The sequence below is a fragment of the Euprymna scolopes genome, chromosome 1 (genome assembly GCF_053919585.1).
Source record: "Euprymna scolopes isolate OS-2025 chromosome 1, ASM5391958v1, whole genome shotgun sequence".
Taxonomy (NCBI): domain Eukaryota; kingdom Metazoa; phylum Mollusca; class Cephalopoda; order Sepiida; family Sepiolidae; genus Euprymna; species Euprymna scolopes.
This window is the reverse complement of record NC_136482.1, coordinates 43,672,980-43,685,284: the sequence shown is the minus strand read 5'-3', so window position 1 is coordinate 43,685,284 and position 12,305 is coordinate 43,672,980. Positions and strand designations below refer to the sequence as shown.

At 38.7% G+C, this 12,305-nt stretch overlaps 1 protein-coding gene across 1 annotated transcript in view; it reads left to right on the top strand.

Annotated features, from left to right (window-relative positions):
• LOC145294102 (allurin-like) overlaps positions 1-12,305 on the top strand; it is a 72,110-nt gene that overhangs the window by 40,897 nt on the left and 18,908 nt on the right. Inside the window, exon 6 of the mRNA XM_080141220.1 lies at positions 3,869-3,948. Within this exon, the coding sequence (XP_079997346.1) occupies positions 3,869-3,948 (80 nt within the window). The remainder of the gene's footprint in view (positions 1-3,868; positions 3,949-12,305) is intronic.

Genomic DNA, 12,305 nt, shown 5'->3' with positions numbered 1-12,305 from the left:
ATATATATTGCGTATATTTGTATTTACTCACACACACGCATACACAGTGATGATCATATTTATTGGCACGGTAAAATAAAAGTTAAATTTTGTCTAATAAATTCTAAAAAAGGGATTAAATTAAAGAAAATAACAAAGTATATTATGTATTTTTAACTGGCCTTTCCGATGCAGCAATCGGAATAAATATGATCATCACTGTATATATATATATATATATATATATATATATATATATATATATATATGTTTATATATATATATATATATATATATATATATATATATATATATATATATAATTAGTTACATTAAGCTTTACTCGAAATTAACGATGATTCAGTTTTTATCATAACAATATTTAAAAAAAAAACCTTTATAATATATATATATATATATATATATATATATATAATATAAAGCTGAATATCTGTGTGTGCTTGCGTGTGTGTGTGTGTGTGTGTGTGTGTGGTCACGAAGAGGCTCTTATATGGTTTACCATTTATAAAAACTGATTACATATAATGATAGAAGATGTATCGAGACACAGGAATGGGTATGTTTTATCTGGCAGAACGGTGGTTCATTACAATTATGGGGTTTGCGGTCGCGCCTGGTCCACAAAGTATGAAAAAAAACTAAAAATTAAAAAAAAAGTTTACAAGTGTTTTTGATATAGATGTACATAAGAATAATTTGATAAGCATGTTTTAACTTACATAGGGATGGTATAATAAAATGGTGGGGTCTGCATTCGCGCCTGGCCTCCATAGAATGGAAATAGGCACACACTTTCATAAAGACTTTTCATATCTATCTGCGTAAGTATACTTTGATAATTATGTTTCACTTTGAAGAGATAAGGTATAATAAAATTATGGGATGTTCGGTCGCACCTGACCTCCATAGAATGGAAATAGGTCACAAAGTGTAACAAGTTTTTTTTTTAAATATAGATCCACAGAATATTGTGATAAGTGTTTCAGTGTGAACAGGTATGGTATAATAAATTATGGTTTTATCTATTTTTTTTTAGTTTCATCATATTTTGCTTTGGTTTTGATACCCCCAAATTCAACCCAAATTTTCCACCCTTTCTTTTCATAACTTATCATACTTTCATAAATCAATAAGGAATAAACTTACTGGGAGAAATCAAAACTTGTGAGGGAAAACATTCTGGACTAAACAGAATACATGTTCGAGATCAACAAGTCGACTGTCGAATTATAAGTGATTTATACTTTATGAAATTAGCCTTAAGTTACAAATTTTTGGAATGTATTTGTGTCTTCGGATATCTATTGTAAATGTACTCTATTCCTTTTAATATGTCTTCATTCTATAAATTAGTCGATTAATAAGAAACCGAAAATCGTATAAAGTATACGTAGGAAGCGTCAGATAGTGGCAAAAGAAAAAAAATAGAATTAGTTAAATCGAAGCGTTATCCAGAATAATATAATGAGGGCTTTTATAACACGTTCTGTTCTCGTAAGGAAGCAATTAAATAGAGAATAACGCATTTTACTTTGCTAGAAGTTGTATAGATAATTTGTTAATACACCGAATTGTTCTATCAGAAGTAAAGAATAAACGAATGATAAAATTGCGATTAATCGAATATCCTTATAATCAGAAGGTTAATAAGTGACGGCCGATCTTAACTTAGAAATAAGCACGTAATAAGTAGGTTGAGTATTGTAAAATAAATAAATAACACTCATTACATTATACCGTAATTGTTTACGAGATCCATTTCAATAGTCTTTGTGAAGCGCCTAAAGAGTACATTTAAAGATAATGAAGAGAATAGCCATAAGGAGAAAAAAGAAACGGAATATAGGAAAGACTACGAAATAGATACAAGACAGCGTAAATAATAATAATACATATAAAAATTACACTCATCGCTTGAAAAATTTCAAAGAATATTGCTTGAAGCTTTCCCACTGTTTTTCTCTATCTTTAGCCAAATGACAAACAATTGATTATTCAAAAAAGTTAGTAAACTGATGTAAACCAACCAACAGATTTCCAAAAAATAAAATTTTCATAAATCATCATTTTTTTATGTAAAACTTCTTTTTTTGTGACGTTTTTGAATTCTTTGTTTGTATTCATCAAATTGACATACACTCAAATAGAGGGCTCTTTTAAGGATTCCGACCGTCCCGTTAAATGAGATTGCTTGAATACTTTTTCATGTTCCATTCAGTGGCTTGTGTGGTTACTGGAATGATTATAATCTTCCCGAAGTTTTTGTCACTGCAGTGCCCTTTCCTGCCTTTTTATGCTTCAAAACCTGCTTCGCAACCATTGTATGGTATAATCATGTATTCTATTTTCAACCTTAATCTCGCAGAAGAGATATTGTGCGTCTTTGTTTGCAGTTTTGCTGTTTTCGTGGCAAGTGCTCAATCGAATAAATTTCATCAATAAAATCTTCTTTCTTAGAACTGCCCGCTTAGCAACTGTCTTTAACAGATTATAAATAAATCGTTTTAAAGTCCAGTGTAAAGAAGTTCCGGTATAGTCATACTTTAAAATAATCAAATCCTTCCTAATTCCCGCTATAATCGATCATCTTGCTGACTACTTTACACTCTTTAACGATTATCATTGAGTGATTCTCATGCCTTAATAAGTTTGGACTCCATTTAAAAAAAAAAAATTTTAATATAAAATATTTGTATTCTAGAGACTTTACTCCTCACCGCTAAAAAATTGTGAAAGCTCGACAATTCGCATTTAGATTTTTGTTCTATGAATATTGCAATATCCAAGCTTCTGTAATTGCCAAAGGATTACGGGTTAATCGGGCTTCAAGATCTATTAGTAACCATTCGTAGTTTCTATTCCTCCAGCTGTGTCTTGTTAAACATTTTGTAGTAAGGTGTTTTCTTTTATTAGGAAGCTAAATATTTAAATTTAGATCTTTTTGGATTACTATATTATCGTTGAGTAAAGTTCCCGAATAATGAATAGCAAGAAGTCCTTTTAGACTGAGGAAGGAAGGTTTACGTTCGTAATGAATCATCAGTAATCATTGCAGCAAGATGTACGTAAAATAATGTTCATATATGTTTAACAATATAAATCCATCACAGCATCCCTTTTACATTCCATCTGCATAAATATTATGCGGGAATAATTTACAATAAATCGGATCCGATGCAATTTATTGCCTTATGTCCTAGCGAAGGTTTTCCTGGAACTAAAATAACGAGATTCAAGCACCATTTATTAAAATCACGTTTGAAATAACGCGTGAGCGTTATTTCCTCTAAATAAGAAAAAACAAAAGTTTTTTTTAATGCAACTTCCATATTGCGATAGTAAGGTTCTACCTGCGAATTCGAACAGTATTAATAGACTTTACATTCTCAGGTTTCTTTAGGTTGACATTAATAATGACGTTGCCCTTTTCTGGCTTTGCTCCTCTCTTCTCCCCCTCCAACTGCCCCTCTCTCTCTCTGGATCAATTTCTTTCGTCGGTTTTAACAGCGGCATGTTCTACATATGAATCTGCAGAGCTTGTCTAATTATAGTGTAGCCACGATTATTTTCTCTACTGGATATTGAAAATTTATCAAATGACCGATATATGGTATTTACATAATCTTTTGTTTCGAATTGTGCAGGGGTTGCTTCTCCCAGTAAAACCTTACATTAGATAGTTGTCGTATTTGCAAAAATAGTCAGATACTGATTCAACTAACGTATATTTATTACAGATACAAAATTCTACTTTATCCACTTGTCTTAATACTTAAGCGTAGATATATTACTAAGTCCCTAACTAAAAGCAGGTTGTTTCGTTGTGGTTATACATACTATCTTTACCGGTATTAATTTTTTATTTCAGACAATATGACTTCTTGAGGCCATATAAACTAGGAAAACCATGTGAAATGTGTCCGGAATCCTGTGTAAATAACATGTGTGGTAAGTATATTATTATATATTGGAACTCAAACAGACACATACACGTACATAACCGCACCTATACACACACATACATGATCACACATATCTCTATCCTCATGAATTGAGGTATGTGTATCTTTATAATTTTGGGATTCATCTAACTGTTCTTATCCTGGGTGTTATTTTCACAACGTTTTGTTCGGTGTAACTTTGTGCCTCCTTATTTCCGATACATTCTTGTCCAGAAATCCGAGATTAAACTTGAATGCTAATTGGAAGTGACCTTAGTGCCTACTAGACTTCGAGTGTATAAGGTCACTTTGTACAGGGTTTGATGGCTGGCATTAGAATACTTCATCTACAAGTAAACAAATATCCAAAGTAACATAATATCTGCAGATGAAATAAGATTCCATCAAGAAAGTTAACCCACAATTCCATATACGAACAATGGCGAACCTTCAATAAGTAACAGCGCTAAAGTGATTACCTCACCCTGAACTCCGGTAAGAATATGAGAATACAGATAAAATATACTATAACGTATTTAACTGGTAAACTAGTTAGAGAAATAGTAATGTTCATACCTTCTTTACTAACGAGGAGTTTCAGAGATATGATAGAAGTTCAATAGATTTTTCGATAAACTATATATCACAAATATGGATGCAGTAGCACGATTTCTGAATAAAACTCAAACGTTAAACATGTATACACAACTCAAACGTTAAACATGTATTAAACATGTATACACATATATACTCATAAATTACAAAGCTATATATATGTTTCCTTGTGATTTATCTATCTATCAATCTATCTATATATATATATATATATATATATATATATATATATATATATATATAAACCCTACCTGTGTATCACTTTGTTGAAGATCAATATTTTTTTTTAATTTGGAAATTGCTATGAAATAAAGAGAAGTTAAATTTGGTACACTGGAAGACATAAGAAGCTGCCTCATTTCCCTGATGTTTTTTTTTTTAATTTGAATAAATATTTAAAAGTTTCTGCTAATTCTTACATGTTAAGATAATTATAAGTCTGTATTACTTTATTACAAGTGTCTAAAAATGTATATTCTCGGTAATAAAACAGTATTCGCACTCATTATTTACAGGAAATAAAGAACATACCCAGTAACAGTATTAACCAAAAACAATAACGAATTTCACATTATTTTACTTAAGGGAATATTTATTTATCAACATAACTTCTATGCTTTAAAATCACTTCGAATTGTCTCTTGTAAACTGATAATGTCAATCAGCGGATTTGAGATGATGTGATGCTATAGGAAATTTCGAAAATTTTCCTTCAAACTTTTCATTCGGCTAAAATTTCACACCTCTTTTATAAACTTTCGTCTTTTTATTGACTGGAGCTGTTTTACTGAATTTATATCTTGAGAACAAGGTGCTCATGCCATCATATTTTCTCTACTAATGCATAATGAGTTAAGGAAGGATTCTCTAGCCTTGACTGAGTGGGATGACGCATTGTCGTGCATAAAAATTAATTTGCGGTGACGCGGCAATGAAGACATGGTGACAAATGCTCCTTTAAAAATATTAGACTGGCTTGTCAGTTTTACACCTTATGGCACTTGAAATTGTCCAATTAGTTCATCGCAGATTATTCCAGCTCAAAACATGACACTCCTCCTGTTGACGATAGAATCTATGAAAATGAAAGCACCCCAAGAGGATCCTAAACTTTGGCCCACCTCTCTTTTATCAAGCGTTAGTCTGGCCTAACTAGTTGACGAAACAAATTTACAAAGCTAGCTGTCATGTTTTTCTTAGCCCAATCACAACGTTTTTCCTTATGAGTTTGGTTTAAAACATGTATTGTCATGGGCTTAATTATTCTTGCAATTTCGTTTAAGACATTGCAACGTGTCTTCTGGATAAAGAAGGTATTCCAGCCTTGAACAATATAGTGGCACTGTTGCTGCCCAGCTGCTTGAGAAGTTGACGGCATATTTTTCTAGCATAACGAGCATAAACTGACTTTCTTGTGGTTTTGTCATTCCTTGGTTTTATGTCTGGATTTTCGATTAATGAAGACAATGTTCTTCTATGTCTTTCAATTTCCTTGGCTAGATCTACGAGAGAAAAAGCATCTGCAATATCTGCAACCAACAATACGTTTCCTTTAACTAGCCTGCAATCGACCACTTTCTGGGCATTTTGGAAACCTGCAATAAAGTGATACACACTTAGAATTAACCGAAAAAACATAAATAAGCATAACTTTCAAAATATATTTTAAAAATCCACAACAATAAGGCAGATAAAGCACCTTGTTATGCTCTCTCAGTGTGCCAAATTTCACTTCTCTGTGTTTCATAGTAATACACAAATTAAAGGAATACTGTAACTGCAATAAAGCGATACACAGGGTTTATATATATATATATAATATATATATATATATATATATATGATGGGAAAGTTTTAATTTCTTCCCAAATTACGATATAATTACCGATTCTATTCAAGTCCCGCTTGCGATGCTCTTAGGGAAAGTACCTTTCTAACACGGAAGATACAGTCCAACTTCTTTGCAGCAGCCTTGACAATGTCCTCAATGTATCTGTTCCAAGTCATGTTCCTCGTGAACGGTATGTGGAAGAGTTTCAACATAGTACTTTCAGATAGTGTATCATTAGCCATTGCTATCAGTGGTTGAGAACATTTCTTGTAGCTATTAAATAAAACAAACTTAGTCTTGGCAGTATTGAATGTGACTATCCATTTTCTCCTATTCCAATACATACGAGGTTTTCCTCTAGGTTATCCGCCATTGTCTTTGATACGTGTTTATTCGTTTTTCCCTAATATCTCTTATAGGACGTGGTGTCGTCGGCAAACATACCCATCTTAGAGACAACTTAATTTTGGAGGTACTTTATGAATATCAGGAATATTAAATGTCCAATGATCGACCCCTGAGGTACACTCACGTTTATATCAAATTGTTCTGACGTACAACTATCGAGGACAACCTGGATTTTCTCGTACTAAGAAAGGATTGAATTGTGTTAAGTATTCGTCCAATAATACCATACGAGTTGATTTCATGAAAAGATCCTCATCCCAAACTCTGTCAAATGCCTTACATATATCTAGGGTTACTGCCATAGCCTCCTCTGCTTTATTCAGGGCATGCTATATACGTTCAGAGATTGCAGTTAGGATATCTGCAGTAGAACACTCTTGCCTAAGTTTAAACTGCTGGTCGGACATACGATTTGTAGTTGTCGGGTTGTGAACTAGAGCTTGCTTAATTATAAACTCAAATATTTGGGCTGAAGCAGTTTTTAAGCTGACAGGAAAGCAACATTGGTAACGGCATTAATTGAACAGTTTTGAGAGAACAGTATGACCTTCAGCTTCACCGAGGTGAACGATTTATATGACCTTCACCGAGGTGCGCGACTTGACACACAAAAATAAACCACCTCTTAATCACCTACTAACGCATGCGTCACTGTAACGTCCAATGACAACAACCACCCCAACCTTCTCACTCGACCTGCCTTTATACCACTATCTCAATCCCTTCTCTTGCGCATGCGCCTGTAGATTCTTGACAACCTCGAGACTTCCGCTTATAAAAACCCAAGGCACAAACACGAGGGCGTTTGTTGTGTTAGTAAGTACTACACTCCCCCCTGATCTGATGATCACATAAAGTGCACTCCGGGGGTGGCCTCTTAGTTCGTTGGCTTCTGCGAAGGGTGGTATTTACACTCTCGGATTCAGGTTCTGGTTCTGGTTCTGGTTCTGGTTCTGTGTGAGGTTCTGGTTCTGGTTCTAAACTACCACTCTCTTGCTCGGTGACCTCACTCATCAGCAGCTCATCATCTGATGATTCGTCGCTCTCTGTAGTGGTGGGATGTACTTCACTAGCCGGGCGAAGATCGCGCACATGGCGTGGGGTTCCATCAACAAGGACCGACTGCTGGCTGACCACTCCAGATATTCCTCCTCGTTTGAACTTGGTGGCGCACCGGTTTCCAGGGGGTCTAACCCAAACTGGATCCCCTACCTTGTATTTGTTATGACTCTCCTCGTCGATTGGTTGGACAGTGTCAATGCCCTTTATCCTAACACGGTATTTGTGTATGGCATTGGCCGGTGCTGTTGTTAGTGTCTTCCCATCCTTTGGTGTGACGTTATACCAATACGTGGCCTCCGTAATGCTGCATTGTTTTCTGGCAGCAATTCTGTTTATGCTGCGATGACTCCTCTCAGCAATGCCATTCCCTGATGGCACATGGTCACATCGCAGTCGTAGTCGGACACCCCACTCATTCAACAACTGCCGAACTTGGTGGCTACAAAAAGCAGCATCGTTGTCCGTCAATATCTCTTCCGGCGCACCTCGCTCAGAAAAGATAGATGACAGTTGGCGGACAACATTCGCTGAGTCCTGCCTGGTCATTTGCCGCCACACCGCAAAACGAGTGGGTCCATAGTCGATAAGGGTTAAAAAGGCTTACCACTGTAATGGGTAATATCCATCGCTAATCGTTGCCACACATGCTCAACTTCCAATCGCCCCTTCTTCCATTGCTCAGGTGCAGGATCGATAGACGGGCATGCCTCACAGTGCCTGATGATCTGCCTGACATCCGCCCTTGTCACTGCCGGGTCTACACGCTTCGCAAAATACAAAGTTCTTTTGATACCTGGATGTCCACTCTGCACATGAATTCTTTGTATTTGGCATGAGCTAATCGCACCAACTGCGCAAGATCGAGCAGTGAACTCCACGCCTGTCTTTACAGCTTCATACCATTTATGAGGCACACGGGTATGTTGGTCTGCACGATTACAGTGTGATGCCACGAGCGTTACACTCACCGACAGGTCATATTCTGATACCAGACTCTTCAGGGTGTTTAGCCTCCGCCGGATTAACATCTCACTGGCTGCCTTAGTACGTACTCTTGTTCGTCCCGAGAGAGTGTCGGACACCCAGTGGTAGACGCAGAGAGAATCCGTGTACAAATGTAACGTCTTCGACTGCCATTGCAGTGCCAGATTTAAACCCTTCACAACAGCATCCAGTTCCGCCAGGTTGATGTGTTGAGCATCATTCACGGGTCGCAACCAGCATGCGTCTTCAATTACATTTCCACGTTGCTCCAATAACACTCCCAATGCCAAAGAACTAGCGTCAACCCACACATTCACAGTGTCCCCATCGACACACCATTCTCCACGGGCAGGATCCTCCTTGTTAACTCTCTCTAGGGTGTCTGTCGTCATCAGAGTTAGAAGAGCATCATCAGATACATCATCCCAACCTGTAGTTACTAAACTGATGACGCCCACAGCTGCTCGGAGCCAGTCACACGCTGGTAAGTGACCAATAAGTTTCCCACACAAGGAAAAAATAGTCCGCCGCGTAATAACATCAGGGACGGTTGGAATCTCACTGCCACGCCTCCATCGTAAGGTACCGTCTTTCCCGCAAACGTCCAATCCTAATACCCGTGCTCCATCCCTCAGACGTTCGGGATCCTTGCACTCCAACCCGAATTGAGCTAACTTTTCTCTGACGTGCGACGCAGATTGTACGTCTTCATTGACATACACATCATCAATATAGGCCGATGTTGCGTCCTCAGTAGTCTTTTCCTGGGACACCACTGCATTTACGATGGTCTTCATGATTTGCGGTGCCACATTCAGCCCAAAGCCAAGCCGAGTAAGGCAGCATCTCTGACCCCGGAACCACACTGTCCGGAACGGCCACAATGTCTCATCCATTCGCACCTGCAAATAAGCCTTCCGTACGTCTACTATAGACACATTGGAGCCCTTCTGGTGCCATTCCCTCAGCTTGCTGGCGCACACGTCAGCATCGGCAGTGTACGTCTCAATGTATCTATTGAGTTCACAATAGTCCAGCACCGGACGAACTTTTGATTTGTTATGCTGGACTACAGCCATTAAGGGAATCAGACCCTTGGGTGGTCCCATCTTGTTGGGGTAGGGGATCAGCCATCCATCCTGGATCCATGCCTAAAGTTCCTCTCGTAATAATTACGGGCCTCGTCGGGTATCGAGTACTCTGCAATGCTATTCTTGAGTTCGGTTGGCGCCCTTCCTTCTGTCCACTTCCACGATGCAGTCCATGCTTTTTGGTGAGGGTCGTAGTCCACCTTAAAATCGGGCCGATCAATGTGAACTGGAGCACACACTGGGGTTTCCAAAAATCGCACAGCCCCATCTCTTCCGATAACCACTTCCCCCAGTGCCTTAATAGCATCATATCCCAATAGTACATCGAATCCCAGCAAATCCCCTCGCATCACCAGCATATTAATGTTTGCGGCCACACCAGAGTCTGTGTGGACTTTGACAGTTCCGGCTCCACAGCAAGCTTGCGTATTGCCACCTATTGTGGTTACTTTGATGTTCTGCTTTGACCAGTTTCGACACAACTTGGCACTCATGATGGTGTGTGAGCACCCGGAGTCGAGAAGAGCTGAACAAAGCACTTGGTCCACGTACACATTTATTGTCGGTTGCGCCTCAATTAAATCTTGTCCGGGGAACAGGGCGGCGCTGACGTCCTGCCCCCTGATGCATTTCCCGCACAATTTTGGGATAAATGTCCATAGCTACCACATTGGAAACAGTGCGGGCGCCCCCGCCCCTTGTTAGTCCAATTTCTTGCGATGTGGCCTCGCTGGCCACAGCAGAAACATCTCATATTGGTCGTGGGTCTCAAACTGGGACTCTTTTCAGCATTAGTCTTGGCTGCCTGCGCCATCATTACAACCGGTTTCCTCAGGTCCTCCTCATCTCTGATAATGGCTCGAGCGCGTTCTAACAAATGTTCCATGGGCGTTACAGATATGCTGGTGGAAGCCCTCAACAGTTGCTTAACATGGGTGGGAAGGCCGGCCACAAACGCATACGCCAGTGTTTGCTCTGACACTCCATTGCCAAATAGAACTGCAAGTTTCTTCAGCTCCACGAAGAAGACGTCCACGGTTTCTCCTGCCATGAGCTTCCTAGTGGCAAATGTTTCGTAGGCCGTACAGGGATCCATGACAAATGCCTTGTATAAAGCATTTTTTATACAGGTAATATCAGCCTTCTCCACAGCACTCAGTTTCTGATATACACTTAGGGCGCCTCCAGCCAATCTTAGAGGAATCACGGTATGCACCCCCTTTACTTCACAGAGGTTGCAGGTCAGCTCAACCCTTTAGACCCAGTCGACAACAGAAGTGGATTCGTCGAATTCGGGTATCAGTTTTAAATCAAACTTTGCCCCAGCCATAGTTGTCCAGGAAAAGAGACAAAATGAAATAGCCGAAATAGCTTATGACCTTCACCTTCACCGAGGTGAACGATTTATATGACCTTCACCGAGGTGCGCGACTTGACACACAAAAATAAACCGCCTCTTAATCACCTGCTAACGCATGCGTCACTGTAACGTCCAATGACAACAACCACCCCAACCTTCTCACTCGACCTGCCTTTATACCACTATCTCAATCCCTTCCTGACAACCTCGAGACTTCCGCTTATAAAAACCCAAGTTTTGTTGTCGCGCATGCCTATACAAGGCACAAACACGAGGGCGTTTGTTGTGTTGGTAAGTACTACAAACAGAAGGAACCTGAGTCGAGCATTTTGAGCGGGATAAGACAGGCCCACATGCTTTTGATGTACCTATGTTTTTATGGTATCATGTACTTGTTCTCAAAACATGATTTACAGTTCAGTAATGTGTTTATTTATCCACATAAGAAAATCTGTGAGGAATTGGTTTACTGGGTAAATGTAGAGGTGGAGGCAAACCGACGGCTGAGCAGACTAACCTTCTCAGTTGCAATGTAAACAACTTTAAGATTGTTAAATAGTGGACGAATTATTTATTGCCCATTATTTACTACATTTCTATATATTTTTCAGAAGTCACGAGTTCCTTATTTTTGTACTTCAATGCGATTTTTGGTAGTTTCGGTATATTCGCTCTTGTTTATGGCTAGTTCCTTCTTACAATTACTCATGGATTCTATATACCTTTGTGCGTACTGGATTTATGTCAGATAAATATGCGGTATACATGCCTTTTAGTAATGGCTGTTGCGCAAGTAGAAGTAAGCCATTGGGAAAAGTGATGCTTGCTACAGAACTTACGTGTTGGCACGTGTGTTTCAATTGTTGCTTTGAACTATTCAGTTGTCTTATTGGCGCGTTGTTTAGCAGAAAGATAAAATATAATTTCCGCAGGAGCAGTTCCTATGTGATCCCCGATCGTTTGTAGCAGTGGCTCCTCAACTTCGGGCCGAATGTTTAGGGGAATGTCGATCA